The 21,747-nt window shown below is 40.5% G+C and overlaps 1 protein-coding gene across 1 annotated transcript in view; it reads right to left on the bottom strand.

Moving 5' to 3' along the window:
* The window catches only part of COL22A1 (collagen type XXII alpha 1 chain), a 201,780-nt gene that overhangs the window by 65,496 nt on the left and 114,537 nt on the right, over positions 1 to 21,747 (bottom strand). Inside the window, exons 22-29 of the mRNA XM_066203455.1 lie at positions 20,806 to 20,859; positions 19,846 to 19,899; positions 12,176 to 12,229; positions 3,597 to 3,650; positions 3,182 to 3,235; positions 2,113 to 2,166; positions 890 to 943; positions 459 to 494 (exon numbers count right to left, since the gene is read on the bottom strand). Coding sequence (XP_066059552.1) covers positions 459 to 494; positions 890 to 943; positions 2,113 to 2,166; positions 3,182 to 3,235; positions 3,597 to 3,650; positions 12,176 to 12,229; positions 19,846 to 19,899; positions 20,806 to 20,859 — 414 coding nt within the window. The remainder of the gene's footprint in view (positions 1 to 458; positions 495 to 889; positions 944 to 2,112; positions 2,167 to 3,181; positions 3,236 to 3,596; positions 3,651 to 12,175; positions 12,230 to 19,845; positions 19,900 to 20,805; positions 20,860 to 21,747) is intronic.

Here is a 21,747-nt window from a genome sequence, read left to right as displayed (position 1 = left end):
CACTCCTCTCTTGGAGCCTGATGAAAACACTCCTGAGGAATCATTTGCCCATGCTGTGGTGATTTCCCCTTTTCCTGGGACACCAGGTAAGGAAACTTCCCTGGAAACTGAGTGATATCTATCAGGCATATTATAAGGACTTTTGGAATAGCAGCAGTACAGTCTAGACTCACAGGGTGGGGTAATTGTTATTAACTTAATGAGTGCCTTATCTCAATAAACCTCAATTTGTGCCTCAGACTTGTAGCTTTATTCTGTCAACCAGAGAATCATTAAGGTTGGAAAAGACCTCTAAGATCAACCACAAGTCTCATCCATACAACTGTTGCACCTTCAGTCACAGATGCAAAGGACAGGCACAGATCTTGTCATTGGCAAATGGCTTTGTTATCTCATGTGGTCACTTGCTATTATTTTGACAGGTAGAATTTGCTGTTAAGGCTGTTTTTCCTGCTCACCTGCTCACCAGGTTGGCCACGGCTCCCTGGTTCACCCTGGAAAAACAAAAGCAAATCTATAACATTGTAATGACTTGACCCTTTGGTAAGAACACTTTCTCATTAGCAAAATGTGGACCCTTCTGGTCCATGCTGTTCTACCTACGTCCCACAAGGCTCTGAAATTGCTTTTTTGATGGCTTGGGAATGCAGACTGCAGGGAACCAACACAAGGTCCAGGTGAGATCTCTCTCACACAGGCTTGAGAGAGGAGCATCAAACAAGGGTTAGTATTTTGGAACACTACGAAAGTCAGTGAACCCCATCCACTCATCACCTTATGTCTCCAACTTCAGAGGAATCTTATTCTCCTGACTTCAGTATCAGACCTTCCAAAATCACACCTTGGTTGACTCAGTGGACACAGCAGACTATGAAATACAGTCTCTTACCTTAGGGCCAGCTTTTCCAGGAAAACCTTCCTCACCCTTTTCCCCCCGTTCTCCCTGCAGGAAACACAAGAGGTCAATAAACAAACTCTCTTGGTGTTTGTGCAGCACATTTGCAGTCAATGGTGAGGAATATTTTAATTCGGCTCCTCAGGATCAGCTTGAGGGTGTAAATGGAGCCTTATGAGAATACGCTTCCTGGAATGTTTTTCCATCCTAGTGCCACTTGCAATCACATCTGCAGCACCCTACTGGAGAATTTCTGGAAAAACACAATCACTGTTACATTAAGTATGTCCATAGTGAATTATCTGGGAAAAAAACCCCTCCATTCAGTTTATTCAAACTGTATGTGTTTAGAAAGTTAGAAAGTGTTTTAAAAAAACATAAAATCTTGGGACTGGGGCCTTGGTCACTGGATCCATTATTTAAATACTTTAAAACTGATCTTCCAGTGTGGGTGGTGTCAGCATAGACAGCAGAGGCTGCAGTGGTTGAATGTGGCTACAAAGCTAGGAAGTGCAGTAAGTACTACACAGATGTGTACATAAAATCCAAAGTTTATTTAACATCAGAGGTATGTTATGGGCTGCAAATTCCTCACCTTTATTAATCAATAAATGGGAGCTGGGGACTCTGCTATACCTGGGAACAAGTATCAGAAGTACGGAAACTTCTGCCAATGCCATCCAAGGCAATGGATGGTTAAGAGCTCTTTTCTTTAATACAATCATCTTTAATACAATCATCAAAACCTAGTTTGGCCTTTGTAGTCATAACATGGTACATTTCTTTGACCCTCATTTGTAGGGGGATGAGAAGTCAAGTGTCTCCTGTCTCTAATTTACTATCCCCCTTCTCCTAATGTAGAGACAATGGAGGGGACAACTCCCCAAGCCATAATATGGAGAAGCTTTCAAATGGGGCATAAGAAGGAGGAAATAAAAAAGAACCAACTTTCTTCCACACAGACCTAGAGAAGGCTCAGGGGGATGGCATCTCTTCTTTCCAGCCCTTCAGGGAGGAAAGAAAGGAACATCTTTGGAGCCTGCTACACTTCTTTGTTCTTCTTTGTGCCTTGGATATATGCCTTGACTTGCCAGAGTCACTGGATTTCCTGACTGTTTGCAATGCTCAGTTGTGTTTTTTCTGCTTCCCTTGCTTGCACGCCCCAATGATTCTGCCCAGGTAAACAGCTTAATCTCAGTGTCTGTGGTGTCACTTGCCTTTTGACCTGGAAGCCCTGGAAGCCCATTGAGTCCATCTTTGCCAGGCAGCCCCTAAAGAAGAGGAAAACATAAGCTCTAAGTGCCAGTTCTTTAAATTGTTAACAGAAAACTCAGAATAAGCATGCTCAGTTCATCCCTTCTGCCACCCACCTATATTTAAGAAAAGAAGAGCCCCCTCATCCACTTTGGTTTGATTTTTTCCTACTGTGTCTCAAAAAACACAAAAATTCTCACACTGTACATATTTGCTCTGCCCTTTCTTCCAGTATCCCAGTTTTAGTGAATAACCACTGGATGTCAGCATTGTTACAGAGAAACTCCAGTATAGAGCTTTTATGTACTGAGGATCTTTAAATCTTTTTATGTATCTTATTTACATTTTAATTTATTCTCTATAAGTCCCTATTATCTGTATATATAAATACTTTTTTTACATTTATTTCTCCTTTTTAATCTTATTAATTTCTTATACATTAGATAGACACCTAAAATTAAATTATATAGCACATAATGACAGAGTGGTTCAGCAAGATAAGAATTAAAATTACTTCCTGTAATGCATTTAAAATGGTGAGAAAAGGTTTTCTTCCCTTTTCCAAGTGTCAGTCAATCCACACACACTATAGGCTGTAGGTGGCAATTCTGTACTAATATTATTTTATATACTAATATAGTATTTATTAATTCAGCTTTTATGACTTGAGAACCAGAGAAATTGCTAAACTCTGCTAAATTTGAGATTTTAATCATGAATTATTTGGCCTAATTCACAAAATTCCAGGTTTAGAAAAACAATATTGTGTCAAATGCAAAAGTAATTTTGAAAGGTATCAGATAAAGAAAATACCATGATCCAATTTCATAGGAATAGTGGGGCTGTACCTGGTAAAATTCTTATTTACAGAAGGTATCTGAGATTAATTTCTGGATTCAAAGTGACAGTATTGGAACCCATGTCAAAACCTTGTTTGCAGATAAGACGTGGGAAACAAAGCAAACTTAAGAATTAAACTGTCTGAAGTAGTGGAGAGCTTTGAGGTGAGTGAAACACTTCCTCAACACTTACAGCTGGTCCAGGTGGTCCAGTTTTACCAGAAACTCCAATCTCTCCTGGAAGTCCCTGGGAAATGAAATCAGGAGAAAAAATAAATCAATATTTCTGTTCTTTGCAGGAATCTCACTGGAGATTGCTGCTTTCAATTGAAGTGCAGTTTTCTCTTCCACTGCAGTCAGGTCACTGCCATGGGGAGCCCTGGAGACATTAAATTATCCCCAGGAAGCATCAATGTGGTTCCAAGGTTCAGCAGGGAGAAGCTGTGCTCCAGGACCAGCTGTAGCTTTGCAGTAGAGAAAGTATAAGAGAAAACACATATTGCCAGAGGTCTTAACTCTGTTCCCTCTGAAAGCCATGACCTAAAATTTTCTCCAGCTGTTTATTTCTTGTCCTTGATATCAAATAAAACCCCCTAAAGCTTTCTTACCGGTGGCCCAGGTGGTCCTGGGGGTCCAGCAATGCCTGGGGGCCCTGGAGGTCCCTGCAAGAGAGGAAACAAAGCAAATTTATCAAATTCTCTGGCAGCAGCTGAAAGCCTCAGGTTCTCCCCTGTGTAATAGGGGCCCTGTAGGAAACAGGGAAAAGCACTGAGCTTTATTTGCTCAACTTCTACCCAAAAAGTGCAAGATGCCAAACCAAGGGGCCGTGAATACAGGTAGAACATTAATTACTTCTGCTTATGCCACTGCTACCATTGCTACAAGGAGAGCTCCACCCTCCACTCCAGTACAAGAGAAGGAGGAGTTGAAGGCCATCAGTGGTAACCTACAACACAAAGCTTGATCAGTGGGATTCCTTGGAGCATCCAGTCAAAGTTAACTTTGATTCATGTTGTTTCATAGTGAATAGTTTACTTCTGCAAAAAAAATTTGCTGAAAGCAACTAATGAATGGAACAGGCTTGCGGTTTGAGCTTGCTTTTTCGGGAGGGTGGGGTTAAAAATATGAACCCAAGGGTACAGAGAAATGCTGCAATGGTTCAAGTGTTTTAAAACAAAATGTGCCACCATTTTGTTGCTTGACATCCACCTGGTAGGTAGTAAAAAATCCTCACAAACTCATAGTTTGATGAACACATTCCTGCAACAGCTGTTACTCTTAGGAGAAACATTCTCTCAACAGCCACTTGATTTAAAGAGGGATTTATTTTTATGCATCAAGCAAATTGTTAAATTTGGCTTCCTATGAGAGACTTGTTTCCAGCCTTGACAAATCTTAGTATGTTGCTTGAGATACAAAGGTGTTTGTTATTGCCAGCTTCCCCTGTAGACAAGACAGGATTTCTTCTATGCTCAGAATGAAATGTGTTCATGTATTTTTTTGATCAGGAGCTAAGAAAACAGTGTGAGAAATGGATATATGACTGAGCTGAAATTTTACCCTGGCTGCCCCTTTCTGTCCTTCTAACATGACAATGTCATTAATTTTCAGTTTTCAGCATCAGGGGAGTTCTAGTGTGATTTTACTTAACAAAACAAAAAACCACCCCACCCAAAACCTCTGTAAAGGTTTTAAACTGAGCAACTGATACAAGACAGAAAATGGTCAGACAGCATTTTCCCTGTAATCATTAAATATTAAAGTATTACAAATCATAGATTAATATTAGCATTTATTTTTAATGAAAAATATAGATGATGAGAAGAAAACGGTGTAAAAAAGTTACAAGAAAGATCTATTTGAGGCATGGTTTGGCAGAGACGGCAGATAAGTGATCTTATAAAATACATCTGCAAACTTCAGCCGGGAGGTAAGACAGTCTCTCACCAATAGATGGGGCAAAGAGACCAGAAAAGGATCCTGTAGCTGCACTTTTCTCATTGCAACTCAGACCAGACATGCAGTTATCCTGTTAACAACACTCTCGCTTGTAAAGTGCCTCAAATGTGAACGCAGGAAAACATCCCCAAAAAGATGTGCCTTCAGATGTACTGATGATGATGACTTAATTCCTGGGGAGTCCTGCAGCTGGATCCCACAGTTAAAGATTCTACACCCATTAGGAGACACTTGGTCAAGACCATCCTTCACTGAAAAAGGCTTCACATGAAAAGACTCAACAGTCCAAATAAGTTCAGCACAAGAGAAAATATTACACACGGACACAACTGTGTGCAGACACAGCTGGATGGAGCAAACAGATGCCAAGGACATGGAAATTCTGTTTGGCCCTACTCTACCTCTACAAGGCATTGCTGAGAGGTCCTACAGAAGGTGTGGGCTCCAAGAAAGGACTTCCATGAAGAATGGGGGGAGTACTGGGAAAGAAGGTAAAACTAGAAAAATTACAAAGTGATTCACATTGGACTGTGTGTAAATTTACCTTTTCAGGCTTTCCTTGATAATTCCATCAGTTCCTTCCTAATAATTTAATTTTGTTCTCTCTCTGTCAGTAAGTGAACTGTCTTCTACCAGGAAACACACATCCTTCCTAGCCATAAAACAGGGAACTCCTATCAGGAGGTGAAAAACCCCAGTCAGGACCCAGCTTCAGCCCAAGCAATCCCAGGCATGGTGTGTTACCCCACATAGTGAATTGGCAGAGGTCAATCAGATCTAAAAGCAAAGCCTTACTCCAGCATCTGCCAGCAGCCAGTGTAATCCCTAAAATGTGAAGTGCGACATCCTCCTCCTCCCAACTCTTTCTCCCAGTAACCCTTGGTATTCTCACTATCCAAGACAAATTCTAATTACTCTCTTAAATTTTCCATATGCTAGACCACAATAGCCTTATGCAACCCTAAGTCCTGAAATTGAATCCCACTCATCCTTTTCCTAAATTGCCACCAATAATTCAATTTCATTGTCCTCCAAGAGGTAATTACCCAAGATATCATGCCCAAATTGGTTTACAGATAGCCTCATCATGTGTTGTACCAACAAATGCTACATCCAATAATGGGAAGATCTTCTGATAAAATCTTCTCTGAGGTGGACACAGAAAGAACAGTTTTATGGAATGGCCAGCAGTATCCCTTGGAGATGCACAGGGTGCTGGCAGCCTGCTCCAGCTGATTGCACACAGCAGTACATCAACTGTCCTACTGCGTTTTCTGGTTTCTACAGCCTGGGCTACACCAAGTGATGGGGCAAAGTGAAAATGACAGAAATGCATCATAAATATCCTTCATAGAGCACTCCCTTTTGCCACTGGGCAGAGAATTTCTGTTTCATTTGTATAGCAACATCTTGTACTGTAGCCCTTCTCCTGACTTCTGAGTATAATTCAGAGCAAGTAATATTTCTTTTTAAATATTAGAATTCACCAAACTGATAGAATCTATTTATGTTTTAAAAAACACACCATAAAACTATAGCAGCAGGACTATGTGTAATGTTTACCCCCAAAAATCTCACACCATCTGTTTTCTTCACTTCCATTTTAAATTAATCCAGATTAAAGCACCTGATTTACACAACCACCTTTTTCAAAGATTATTTGATGAATTCTAGAGATGAGAGTCCCTATCCCAAATCCAAACCACAGTGTTGTCCTGTTAAAACCCTGGACCAGAAGCAAATAATCACAGAGTGTATTTTTCTTCCAGCAGGTAAACACTCTGACATGTGCTTTGTATGTGTTGAAGCAAAAACTTATACATGAAAACTTGATTTTAAAACAGATCTACACAAACTCACTTTGGAAAACAAATGCAAAACACAGAACTTTTTTATTAAAATGTTTAGACCAGAATATTTTCCAACTGTTGTTCTGAAACAAAAGTATTTCAAATATTCATTAAAACCTAAATCTAAATATTCTGTAGAGGAATGTGTGTTTTGGGATGTGATATCTTTAAAAACATTGTGGAGGGTGGATTTTTTCAGGCTTGTGTTTTATCCAGCCCCATTCCTTGGACAATGTAATGCAGTGACAGTGCTCAGGAAAGAAATTTGACACTATTCACACAGGAGACACAGCTGTGTCTGTCCTCCAGAATCCACTCTCCAGTGCTCTCCTCTTCCAGAGTGTACCTTGCTGGAAGATGGGCTGGGAAAGGCAAAGATATTAAGATTTAGGTTGTGTAGTCCCTAAGGAGGCTTTGAGAAGGAACAGAAACCTTTGTCTGTGACTCCACCAGTAGGCTGCTTGGCCTAAATCTCTTTTCCATGAAAGAAGGGATGACTAAGTCTTAAAGGAAGGTGAACAAATGACATTCCACAATGAAAACTGAAGTCTGATGGCTTTCCGAAACACCTGAAGGCAAAGCCTACATGGACATATTTTCTGTGTATGATTCCATGCTGTTGTCTGGATTCTCTTCCACTATGACATAGGTTTAGATAAGCCCTTAACTCATAAAAAAACAGATTCTGGGCTGGGCTGTTAATGGAGTATGCTGCATTTAAAAACAAGAAGGGACATGCAGGAGCATTTTGTCTGCTGCCAAAATGAGAGCAAAATGAATAACTGAGGGATTGACAGTCTTTTCCCTTCCACTCTCCTTGTCTCCACTTCAAAGACATTCCCCACAATTTCACTCCTTAGAAAGTCCCCACAGACCCCTTCTGTTGGCTTTGTGGTGTCTTTTTTTTTTTATTTACATTCCTTTCCCATTAGAAATGGAGCTGTTGCAGCCAGTTTTGTGGAGCAGCCTACATGTCTCACTATGTCCTTTGCTACTCCAGCACTCCGCTTCTCCTGCATGGCATCTGAGTGGATTGCAGGATCAGCTCCTCAAATCTGCTTTTCATTTCTTGTCCCAGCCACTTCTGCTGTGAATTGGAATTATACAATCAGAAAATCATTATGGTTGGAAAAGACCTCTAAGATCCTCGAGTCCAACCATTAACCCAGGGCTGCCACAGCCACTGCCAAACCACATCCCTAAGTGCCACCTCTTCTAAATAGCTTCAGGGACAGTGATTCTACCACTTCCCTGGGAAGCCTTAACCAGTGCTTGACCACCCTTTCAGTGAAGAAATATTTCCTTCTATCCAATCTAAAATGCAAATTATTACTGAGATACTTTCTGTAATGCTGCATTAGAGCACGTTTCTCTCTCTGCTTACATCCTGCCTTACAAATCAATACAAAGGTAAGAGAACATATAAAAAAAGCTGTTTCTTATAATACTAAAATTCAAAAGCCTGAAGAGCCAAGAGGTCTGAGCACTTGTCTACAATACATGTCCTATAGTCAGCATCAGTGACAGTGCCATAACTCATACATGGACCCAGTCTCCAGTCACTTCATCAGGCTGCATTGGAACTGGAGTACCAACATTAAATGTAAAATAAAAGTTCCATCAACAAAAAATTCTCTGAACTGTCTTTACAGCTCTTTAAAAGTACGGAATAAAGTTGACTTTGTACAAAGAAGCCTCTCTAGGAGAGTCTCCTGCTTCCAGTGAAAGGCACTGTTTGTTTAATTTAATCACTTAGTGTAAGCTATGGACATGATCTCTTTTGTCTACAGAGGAAGATTTATTTCTCCATGTGTTTGCTTGGAGTTGGTTTACTGAGTCAGCGCAGCAAAAGAGAAAAAACAACTAAAAAAACCCTCCTTTAATGTCTTTTGTTTCAGCACTATTAGTAATCTTCACAGGTAAAGGCTTTTTTAATTTATTTTTTTAAAGGTATAGATCTTATTAAAGATTGCTCTGAGCAGTATCTTCCAATTCCAAGCAGCACTGGCAAAGTTTGAATTCAATCTGAGCTTTGCAGCTGGGGCCCACATCCTTTTCTCACATTTTGCAGTATTAACTTGCATTATAAAAAGGACATTAAGGACACTGTGTGTTTCAGAGGAGATCGTTTATTTCCTGAATTACTTAAGAAAAGCTGGGCTTTAGCTCACACCCTACAGACAAGTCTACACTAATTAAATCACTGCCAGCCAGGACCATAACAGGCACAGCTTGTACTGATCTTCCTCTCAGGTCTTACTTACACCACCAGGTTATCTAGCACAAGGCAAGCCTCAGTAACAGCCCAGAAGTATTGCAAGGCAGAGATATGGCATTTTTCGTTAAATCTCAAAGACTTTTGATGTGTTTTGCTGTCTCACAGGTGGCCAGGACGTATCCACTCAGCTCGAGGAACCTCAATAGTGGCTCAGTGGCCCATTTGTAGGTGCCTGTTGTAAGAGAGCTTCAGGATCCACTGATGATATTAACTGGATCTTCATCAACAGGAGCAGGCACCTGCATCCCCATTCTTAACCCAAAAAGTGCTTGCATTTGGAGCCAAACCTCAGCCCTGGCAATTCAGTGATACACCTCAGAGTGCCTGAGCCAACTATTTCAGCTGAAAGTTCCTAACAGAAATGCCCATTTTTCAGTCTGCATTGGAACATCCTACTTCAATAAAAGTTGGGCCTATGATTAAGGCTCCTGGACACTAAAATAGTAAAAATAAATAATAACATAAACACATTATAAGTTCAGGTGTCTGTGTCCTTGGCTGCCAGAAAATTGTTCAAGTCAAGAGGTGAAAAAATATCCAGAGTTTCTATTCCATGGCTTAATGATGACTGGAAAATAAATGTTCTTTTTTAAAAGTGCTGATCAGGCAACATGAAGCAAATAAGCAGATGGACAGGTTCACCACCACAGCTGATTTGGAAAGAAAATAAATATTTAAGAATATTTTTATATTATAATTTGGTTTGAGTTGGTGTGTGCAAAGAGACACAAAGCTAACCTATTTCCAGTCTAGCAGGAAAGTTGTCTCCTAGATGCTGCTTCAGGGTCTGACACTTAAATTCTCTCTTGAATGGTCCTTGAGACTTGGACTGACTTATCTCTGCTGCAGTTCATCACTGGACCACAGAATCACAGAAAATCCTGAGCTAGAAGGGACCCACAAGAGTAGCCCAATAATAACTTCAGAAGATCTTTCCTGTGTCCTTCAGCAACAATGAACCCTCTAAAGCTCCTATATCAACCCCTTCCTCTTGTCCATACAGGTATCAATGTGGGGAATCAGGCCAGAAAACAAAAGTAGACATAAATTTAAAATTGCAGAGGAAAGGGAGACTATTTTCATGTCCCAATCTAGTTTATGTGCACCCAACTCAAATCAGTTGTCCCACAACACCATGGGGACAGCACAGGAACAAGCTGACACAGGCTTCCATACATAACTCGAATTAATATCCACGTAACTACAGTATAAGAAAGCCACTTTTCTTCCTGGGCATTTTTGGGGCATAGTCTAATTAAGAAAAAATAATAAAAAGAAAAGAAAATGCTGATAAAATGCTTTAAAAATCTAATGCCACAAAAAGTGCTGTTAACCTGAAAAGTAGTTTTGTCACAAAGTGAATGTAAGCATTTTCTTTAAAGAGAAATATGGAAATCTGCAGTAATATGTCCAGAACAGAGTGCCACTGCAGGAATAGGAACAATATTTTACCTTTTATGCAGTTAGCTTGGAGGAAGAGTCAATTTAAGTATCCCTTGATGGGGCAAGCATTTTATGCAGTTTTAATGAACATAGAATTTGCTAACATTATTTAGCTTGTGCAAAAAGGAAAATTACTTAATCCTGTGTCAGCAATTTTCACAGATACATTTATAAAATTGCTAACACATGCATATGTATGTTTAATTTGCAGGGAACTTGAGCTAAGTAAGTGGGACATTGTTTGGATGGATACTGTAAGGTATCTTAAAAATAACAGACGGATAAAAATCTTCCTCCAAAATGAAGGAAAAGAAAAAAAAAACAAAACACAACAACCAACCAACTTAAGAAAAATAACACAACAAAAGCAGAGTGTTGGACTCAATGATCCAAGAATTCAAGAAGCCTTCTTGTATGCTTTTAGGCATAGGAAGGGATTCTTGGGGTGTCCTGTGCAGGGCCAGGAGTTGGACTTGATGATCCTTATGAGATCCTTCAAACTCAGAATATTCTATGGTTCTAAAATCTTTTAAATCCTTTAGAAACACTCTCTTGCATGCTACTGCTGAAATACTTGCAAATTAGATATTGTACTGAAGGAAAAAAATCTTAAAATATATAAACCATTATTAAGTGGTGTTTTGCAGGGCAATGTTCCCTGCTGGACACAAGTGACTTCACTTGCATGGAGCCTCAAGCCCTTGGATTACCTCTCTGACATTCTCCACAGACATGTGAACAACTCTTTACAAAACTCTTGTCACACAAACCACTTCTAGATAATTTCTCCTGGTTACAAGGTCATAAATTGCCAGAGCAAATAAATGAGCAATCAGTATCTGCTGTCTAGCAGTGTGCTGCTTGTTGCAATACATCACCAACAGCTGTAGCAATGGAAGCTCATCATTCTTCCCCAAACTTTAGAAATTATTGAAACACAATCCTAAAGCCAAAGTCCAGTTTGCTAATTTACTATTGAAAGGGGAACAAATGAAATTCTCAGTTCTATTCTGAGTGGTCAACTCAATGTGAGGTTGCATCTTTCCTGCTTTAGGACATTCCCATGGACATTTTTCTTATTACAGGGGTGACCCTTCTAAGTGATTCAGGTCTGCTGAATTTGTCTGCAAAGTTAGCAGGAAACTAAGTCAGAGCTGTCAGGGTTATTATAACACAGGGCCAAAGGGGCTGATCCAGGGTGGAGCTAAATCCTCTCTGACAATTCCTTACATAAACCACACTGTTTTGCCCTTATGATGTTATGTTAAATTTGGGGCTCTAATTTGCCAAAAGCTATAAAAAGAAGAAGTTAAAGGGTCATTGACTTAAGACATCCCCCCTTCCTCACAAAACAAAAATCAGTGATTTCCCTCTGGAATGATACTGCTCTAAGCACAAGCAATGGGGAAATCTCATGCAACACATCTGTCCTGGTTCAAAGATGTTGAAAAACTCCGGAAGGTAAAAGTAATTGCTGTCAAACAGACATCTCTTGATCTCAACAAGATAAATTATTTGGGTCTTAAAAGGAGAAACATGAAATTCAAATACAGTACAAAGAAGATCACACATGCTGCATTATGTGGTTCCATGTCCCCTGCTGCTACAAAATCTGGTTTTACACATATTATAGGAGAACGAAGAAATCATCACTTACCTGAGGGCCAATGAGACCATTGATTCCTGGGAATCCTGGTTCTCCCTTTTTACCCTGCGTGTTCAACAGAGGAGCACATATTAGAGAGCAAACCAAAGACTGCTATTGATTTTCCAAAATCTTTCACTCCCACACTGGTAAATCAATGTAACATGGGTATACAAAACACAAAATCTAGAAATAAAGACAACAGACACCATTTGGAAATGAAACCTCAGTTGTCTTTGACAATCCTGTATCTCCCAAATTGTGGCAACAGTCGTAAAGGTGAGAGCTGTTCTCATGCACATCGTGGCATCTCCTACATTCTGAAATCCCACCTGGCTTCCCCCTACAGAGAGGCAAGGAAGTCACGGTGCTGAGATGCAGCCAAGGGAGGTACCACGTGTAAACACGGGCTGAGAGGTAAAACAGTGTCCCTCTGGTCCCTTGCACTGCTTTGTGCATTAAGAAATAAAATAATTAAGAAGTCTGGTGCATGGTTGAATGGAAAAGACCCACAATCTCTAAGCTGGGAAACAGGAAACCATGAGGCCTTTTCTAAGTAAAGGTAGTATTAGCACCAAGGGGCAGAACTCACTGACTCCTCTGCAAGTAAAAAATATCCCTTCAAAGGAACCAGAGAACTCCCACTGGGGCAAGGCAAGGACAAGCCAAGAGCAGGAGTACGACCTTGAATCAAGGTCACCTGTATGGATGCTGGAGCTCTGTGTCCCCATGGGTTTGACCTCAAATAATTCAAAAGAAAAAAATCCTACATGAGAAAAATGAGGAAGAAAGAATGGAGTAAGCAGAATTAAGGCAAAGGTCGGATTTGTTTCGTAACCCAACAGGTGACATGCTGTGTTAGTTTAGGTAAGTCACATGTTTTATAAAAAGGATCTCTTCTTCCCTCATATGTAACAGACACTGAATCATTAATATTTCTGAGGCTGTTAGTAACATAGTAGGAGGGTACAAGAGGAGTATTGTAAATATCTGAGAGACAGACTTTTTCCTCCCTCATTTCTATTTCTGATCCTGACTTCTGATTTTCTTTTTAGAATGAAAATATAATTTATGAAGTTTCATGTCCCTGATAATGTGAAGGGTCATATATAAAATTTTCCCTCTATTTTTCTTCATTGAAAGATGTGCAGAAACAGGATCTATGAACAATACCTTTCTGCTGACTTAAATGAATGAAAAATCTAAACCATAGAAAACAAAAGAAGTTTTCATCATATTTTCCTCAGTTGCGACTGAGATCTATTTACTGGTGTGTCAGAATCAGTTATTTAAATTATTTTTCTCATAAAAAAATCCCCAACAACCCTCCACCTGAAAACAATGAAAATCAGCAGCCATATACAGAAGAATTTAAGAAGAATATTAAAGGAGTTGTTGTAGGGTCCTCAGGTATCAGAATGAATTTGTAATAATTTCCAGGACTGGATATTAATAAAAATTTGAATAATATACTCCAGCACACTTACTATTAATAAATGTTCCTTCTACTTTTCCAACGTCCATCATTTCTTTTCTTGTCAAAGCCAACAAGAGCTCATTTTTTAATTTGAAGACCTTGTCACCACGTGATTGAACATATGTTTTCTAGTTAAAGATGATAATTTTGCCCACTGTCAAGTTGACTATGCAAAGGACACTGCTAAAACACTCATTTAAATAAGTAAGCTTATGAATAAAACATACGGGATGTGGTATGTGGGGCCAGACACGGGAGATGAGCCGCCTCCAGCTTCCTATCCATGTGGGAGCTACACACCAAGGCGGCGACTTCCAGAGTTACAACACTGAGGCCAGAACAGAGAGTCACAGAACCACAAAATCACAGAACCACAGAATGGGTCAGGCTGGCAGGTACTACAGTGGGGTCATCTGGTCCAACCTCCCCGCTCAGGCAGGACCATCCCAGAGCACAGGCACAGGATTGTGTCCAGGCAATTCTAGAATATCTCCAATGAGGGACATTCCAGTACTCAGTCACTTCACAATAAAAAAATTCTTCCTCATAGTCAGATGGAACTTCCTGTGCATTGGTTTCTGCCCGTTCCTCTTGTCCCCTTGCTGGGCACACCGAGCAGAGCCTAGTCCACGCTCTGAGCCCTTCCTGTAGACACTGACAGACATTGACAAGGCCCCCCTCAGTCATCACTCCTGCAGGCTGAACCGGCCAAGCTTCCCTCAGTTTTCCTCAGAAGAGAGATGTTGCTGTGTTCTTCTCTGAGGCCTGGTCCCAGACACAGGTGGATTTGGCACCAGGCACATAGGAAACATCCTTAATTGTGTCCATCAAAACAACACAGCGTTATTGATTCCTTTATGTCCCACCAGCCAACTGCTCTGTCTCCAGACTGATGCCCAGGAACACTGATCTGTGGCAGCAATGAGAGATGCCAGAGGAGCTGTTTATTCTTTCCTTGGGTATTATGCTGAGAAACTTCCGTGCTTTTCAAAACATTAAGAAATCCCTCAAAGCAACATATAATTATACAGACAGAGAAACTGAGAAAGGTTTCCCATTGTCAAGGGGACTTGTGGGCCACTTGGAGGTTAGCTGAAATCCAACAACAACGGATTCACTCCAAAGCCTTGTAGTCTGTAAAGGACATAAATACTTGCTGGGAGAAATTATACCTATGAGAGCAAAATTCAGTGAAATGTCACACTGCCTAATAATATGACAGAGGAACCCAAAAATTATGCTTTGCTACCTACATTAAGAATCAGGTAAGTCTATAAGATTGCATATCCTTTGACAATATGAAATATATCCTATTTGCCTTTATCAGCAATTTAAACAAAAGCACAGTTAAAAAATGTGTGTTTTATTGGCAATTCATATATTTACCTCACTGATCATTACAGTTTCACTCTGGATTTATTCTATGGCATCAATCCCTTTTCCTTTCTTTTGTAAACTTGCTTACAGTTTGATTTCTGCATGGCTGAACTTTCCCAGGACAGGCAAAGTCACCTGAACATTTAAACACCCACAAATAAATGTGAACACAACCATCCATCAGAAAGATATCTACTATACAGAAGACAGGAAACAAAGGAAAAATGTTGTTTCCACTCTGCTGGAGGGGAAATTCTGAAAGGTACCATAGCCCAAGATTATTTCCCCTCTTGCTGTCCAATTGCCAGAATATCCATATATTCTCTTAGCATGTTTTTCTCTGAGGTTTGGCACAGGAACAGAGGTGGATTTGGTACAAAGTACACTGAAAACATCTTTAATTGTGAATGAATGTAACTGCTAACATAAATGCCAACTGTTTCCCCTGTAACATTGATGGGATACTATGATTACCCATTTCATCCAGTCTTTTTTACCTCTGCATTACTAGAGAAACCAGAAGAAATGCAACAGTGTTAATCAATGTTTGGGCTCTCTGAAGGCACCAGCCTTTTGCAGTCTCCATATGCATTAGATAACAACAGTAAATTTTGAAGTGAGAGCATCTCTGTAGCTTGAGGATGAAAATACCACCAGGGCTAGCCTGATCATGGGTGATTATTGGGGCATTTGTGGCAAAGTAAAGGCTTACAGGGACTTCTGGACACTGAGAGAGACCGCACCTTGAAATTGGCTCCACCCAAAAAAGCCTACTTAATTATCTAGGCAAACTTATTCTCCTCTCTCTCCTGGATTATTTAGCCATTCACCCTGGAGTTACCAGTCAGCTCTCTCTTTCCCTTGGATCCCGGGAGCCTAAGGTGGTTCAAGTCCAGGACAGTTCATATACAGAGAAGAGCTAAACTAGTGTTGACTTTCAAATTCAAGTTGTGACTGATATGAACAGAAAAATCATATGCAACAATCCACTCAGGTGAGACATGGGTCAAGAATGGAAAGTCAAATACCTGTACCTCTTCCACCATCAAACACAGGAAGAGCTCAGCAGGCCCCCAGAGATCTGTTAATTTCATCTCTCCCAGGACAGCTGAGAGGGAAAAACCTTTCCTGCACTAAGTGATATCCTCTGGGTGGAGGATGTACCCTGAACCCAGGAGTTCCCAGTTTTAACATTATTATTATTATTACTTATTATATTTATCTGCCTGACTTACACACATTGAGTCTTAAACATTGAGAAGGACATTCATTAAATGTTACTATATTATAAATATATTTTCCATTAATTTTCTTTTCATAAGATTATTCTTACTATTCCATGAGACTCCTGCATTATTTTTTGTTTAGTACTGACTGTACCTTGAACTTGGACAGATTTTATCAATATGATTTTATAAAACTAAGCTGCAAGACAGCAGATGAAATGGTCTAGATAGCTCCTACCTCATGACTACTTCAGGATAATGTTTTCTCTTGGTTTCTTTCTGAAATTTCAATCACTTGGATGAACTTGTAACATTTAACTTGAAATCCAAGTCATTGAGTACACTTCAGAAGAACCCTATTTTTAGTCTGTACTGGCCACAGAGCCACGTGTTTTCCAGGAGCATGTCATATGTCTGCACCTTTTGTGTTTATCAAGAAAAAATTTGGTTTTATTTCTAACAAAAATTTCAGTAGATCAGGTATCAAAGACTTAAGAGCAGAACCAAAGCACTTCAATTATCTTCAATATTTCAGAAGAAAAAGAAGGACAGGAAGAGGGAAGAAAACCACAAAACCACCCTAAAAGTGAAAGCAGACTCTCAGAGTTCTCCTTCTTTTTCAGGCAGTTTTAATAAAATCAGGACAGTGTTGTCTGTCACTCAGAGGTCTTACAAGTCACATGAGAACAGCAAAGCATTTTTCTTCTCACAGTGTGCTCCTGATGTGAGGGTATCATTGTCAAAATGCAGACATCAGGTGCCAGGCACTTTTGACTAATAAAATTAGCACAATCCAGTTGCTTGGTTCAGGTTGGAATTGTTACCTCCTGCCCCCAGATGGGATCTGTGCAGATCCACCAAGCCCAGTACTTTGATTCATCTCATGAATTCAGTCACTGAATAATGGCCTTTAATTAAAAAAAAATACATCTATTCATCTAAGATGCTTGGTGACTAATAAAGACCCTTAGGAGAAGTCTAACTAGCTAGACACAACAGACTCTAGGGAAAAATTCAAAGACAGAGCAGATCAAATGACATCTATAATCAAATGATCATTAACAGGAGCATTTTCTGTCCTGTTGCAAATCTTGATGGATCACTGTCCTTTACCCAGCTAAAATGCTCTATTAATCTTATTCAAGAAACAATGTTTCACAGCAGGATTTAAAACCAGGATAATTCCTATCTTACCAACTCATGAGCAAAGCATTGCAAAGCTATTTGCTCAAGTGATATTTTCTAACATTTGGGAAATTAAGGAAAGCAAGTAAATGCCTTTTTCTGCTCAGGCATTGACTAAAGGCGGCATGCAGTATCTTCCCAAGGAGAAGATTCCTAAAATTCACACTTACAGCTAACTTTAACAGCACACAACCAATGGACAGTCTGTAGAAAACCTCTTAGCAAGGTATAGATCTTTTCCCTGTAGTGTTGTTTGCTCATCACCCTCCTATGCTCACAGGTTCTCATACAGGCTGTTAACAGTGCTGGTGCTGACTCAAAGCACTGCAGGCAAACCCCATGATCTCCTTCAAGGAGTGAGCTATCATCAAGTCTCTGTGACAACTTAAAAAAGTGACCCATTAAACAGCAGTACTGAGACCCAAGTGACTGCTTCCAAAAACACCAAGCACATATCTCACTTCCACTCTTATTTGTCAACTCCCTTGAGGGCAAAGAGGCCCTGAAGAGAGACCTTGACAAATGCACTGGGCAATCACCAATTGTATGGTGATTGGTGTGAATCCATAGCGCTGAATCCTGCACCTGGGATGGGCAGCCCTGGATGTACAGACAGACTGGGGAATGAGAGGCTGGAAAGCAGCTGTGGGATGGGTCCTGGGGATCCTGGTCAGTTGAAAGCTGAACATGAGTCAGCAGTGCCCTGGCAGCCAGAAGGGCCAGCCCTGTCCTGGGGGCATTAAGGACAGCATCACCACCTGGGCAAGGGAGAGGATTGTCCTGCTCTGCTCTGCACTGGGGAGGGCTCATCTGGAGTCCTGGGGGCTGTTTGGGGTGCCACAATATAAGAAACATATCTAGGTATTGGAGTGTCCAGAGGAGTGCAGCAAGAATGGCCTTATGAGCAGTGGCTGAGGACATTCTGTCTGTTCAGCCTGGGGAAGACTGAGGAGAGACCTCATTGCAGTTACAGCTTCCTTGTGAGGGGAAGAGGAGGGGCAGGTCCAGATCTCTTCTCTCTGGTGACCAGTGACAGGACTTGAGGAAACAGCATGTAGCTGAACTGGGGGAGGTTTAGGCAGGAAATCAGGAGAAGGTTTTTCATGCAGCATGTGGCTGAGCACTGGAACAGGCTGCCCAGGGCAGCAATGGAAGAACCAAGCCTGCCCGAGCTCAAGAAGCATTTGAACAATACTCTCAGGAACATGGTGGGATTCTTGGGGCTGCTTTGTGCAGGGCCAGGACTTGGACTTGATGATCCTGATTGCTGCCTTCCAACCCAGGATATTCTGATTCTGTGTTGTTTGGTGAGATGTTCTTCATATGAACAGGCTCAAGGAAGGAAAAGCAGATTCAGAATATGAGTGTAATAATATGAGGCCAACTATGAAATTTACCTTTTAGCAGTACTTAAATAGGTGAAGACATAATTCCATGTCAGAAAAAAAAATCCAAGATTTTTTCATACATAGGAAAACTAAGCTCCTGGCAGAGAATGGTACAGCAGCTACCATTTTTGGGTACCCTCTTTTTGAGTATACACCAAACAGAACAGAAAATAATAAGTATTGTGTGGAAACCCCAAAAATCCCCTCAGGGAAACTTCCAGGCTTTGCCCTGGGAAGACTCACCATAGAGGTTCCCTGTCTAGGCTGAAAAAGAAGACTTTCTTCATGGTGCCTTGCAAAACTATTGCAAATCTATCTTGGATTGCTTCCCTCATTGGTCACTTAACCCTGCCCTCCCCAGTTGTTCATCCTTCACACCCCTCTATAGGTTGCCTTGCCATTTGTACCACCCCTGGGCCCTCAGATCATTGGCCACTGATCCCATACTTGACCCCTGAGTAGCACATGGTCTGGGTCTTCTGCCCATGATTCCTTTGTCATGCTGAGATAAACCTTGCTGGAAAATATCATACAGGAGGCCCTTCCTGTCTTCCTCTGCTGAGGCATGGATGTGTGCATGGACCTGAAATGGCTGTTCCTGTGGCCTGCTCCAAGAGGAGACGCTTGGAGGAGGTAGCAGCATTTCTCCATCCTGCACAATTCTACAGTATTGCAAGAATCTTTACATCATTTGACTTGCAGGACAACAAAATTTCAGACTGATTCACTACATTAGTAGTGGTTCTGCACACTCAGAGTCATATCAAGCAACCCCTTAACAGTAAGGAGCAGATCTAAATACCAGAGAGCACATGGCAAGAAAGAATCTTCACTGCATTCAACCTGTCAACTCCAAGAGGTACTGAGAGTTCCTGGACCATAAGTAAGGAATACAGGAAAGGATCTGAGCCTCAGGATTCTTATATAAGTAGACAAGTATATGTAAGGTGGGTGAAAGTAGCAAACTTTATTGAACAAAGCTGTCCCAAGCCTCCTGAGACTTCAGTTTAAATTTAAAAAGCAACTCACCCTTTGACCTGGTAAACCAGGGACTCCAGGCTTGCCTTCCAGACCAGGCTCTCCCTTTAAAAGTCAAAAGATTTAGAAAGTTAACAGAATGAGAAAAACTAGTGAACTGTATATCATTTCCTAGCTGTTTTGTGCTACCATTACAGCATGGCTACCTAGACAACTCTTACCTGATAATTATGTTGTCCTGTGAGCAGAAGGGAATGAGTAAACAAGACAAAATGACAATGCCCTGATTAAATACAGAGCACACAACTATATTTAAATTACATAATTCAAACCAGATTTACCTAAGTAACACATCTTCACAATGCCATCAATTTTACAAAAGCCAATCAACAGTGAAACACAACAAGCAATTCAAAAGAGAGGAAACAGAGTGTTTGCAAATGAGGCAGCAGTGACAGTCTGAACTGAGACATCCTGCAGAGCTGGGTCATAAAATATAACTAGAATAGGCAACAGTTTAAGTCAGAAGTAGGAAGGGTGGCATGTACAAGCTGTTGCAAAAATTGTGTTAAAATATAAACACACATACTCAATTCTTAGTTTTCCTTCAGAAAATATTTCAGCCATGACCTTGTGGCATAATGCCAACCCCTCTGACAGCAACTATTCCCTGACCTTCATGACATGACAGCTCACAAGTCATCAGTCAGTGCCTCTCTGAGATGTGCTGAATGCCCATACAGCTCTTCAGGACATTAGAAATAGAAAAACTATCAGGTTCTGCATGACAACAGCCTTAAGGCAAAGTCTGCCCATGTCCTGGTCATCACTTCCCTGTGTTCAGACAGGCCATGCACAGCACGACACCTCCTCTCAGCAATGAAGAAAACTGGAGGCTGTGGGCACTATTTAAATATTTTAGAGCCTGAATAATGTATAAGATTTTCATATGCCTCACTCCAGCCTGAGTTTCATCTTTTGAAATTGCAGGCAGTGAGAGAAACAACTTACTGGAGGTCCAGGAAGTCCAGGTTGGCCTTGTGGTCCTCGTGGCCCAGGTTTTCCCTACAGGAATGTTTGGGTTTTTTTAAAAAAAAGTGTTAAAATATCTTAATGAAAATGTCCATGGGCACATTAGACGTGTTTGTCTTTATAGGACCTATACTACCACTTTCCCCACAACTCCTGAAGAACCAGTGCAGAGACCAGCTGGTTTTCTCCTTAATCTCTGGCTACTTAAATTATCAGCACTCACTAGACTGCTGACAAATTCATCCACCCACACTCAACAGGCACTTATCCATATCTGGTTCTCTGTTTTTCAAAGGCAGTAGATGCTGGGATATCCTGGATATTCCACTAAAACACTCTCGGGTGGGTTTTGGTGGTGGAGAAGAACAGTTTTTGCATAAGCAGCTTCCACCAGCATTTCCTCCAAACCTACACAGCTCTGAAGGGCTTTAAAGTATCATTTACATGATGCATACAATTGTATTAAGTAACAGCTAAATGCAAATTACAGATATACCAACAAAAATTCAAAATCTAAATATATACATATATATATGTATGTATATTATACATGGGTCTAACAGACTGACACAAGGATATGTCCCCCCTATTTGAGTGCCCAGGTTCAGAGAAAAACTAGGCATATAACTCAAATACAGTTTAACATTAGTGTCAACACATGCCTGTCCTTAAATAATTGAACAGCTGACTCTACAATTCATACTTCTCATTGATGTAAGATACACTACATCTGAAAATGACATTGCTCTTTTTCTTTTCTTGGTTATTTTCTCCACTGTAAATAGGAAAATCTATTTCTCAATGACCTGATAATGCTTCCATCCACCTTCCCTTTAAGGTACTATTTTAAAGCAAAATCTACCCTAACAGGGAACAGAATTAGATTAAAATATCCTTGCAGTAAAAGAACAGATACTGAGT

The sequence above is a fragment of the Chamaea fasciata genome, unplaced genomic scaffold, assembly GCF_029207755.1.
Source record: "Chamaea fasciata isolate MVZ Bird 193981 ecotype frontalis unplaced genomic scaffold, bChaFas1.0.hap1 SCAF_1, whole genome shotgun sequence".
In the NCBI taxonomy this organism is placed as follows: Eukaryota; Metazoa; Chordata; class Aves; order Passeriformes; family Sylviidae; genus Chamaea; species Chamaea fasciata.
This window is presented reverse-complemented; position numbering and strand designations above follow the sequence as displayed.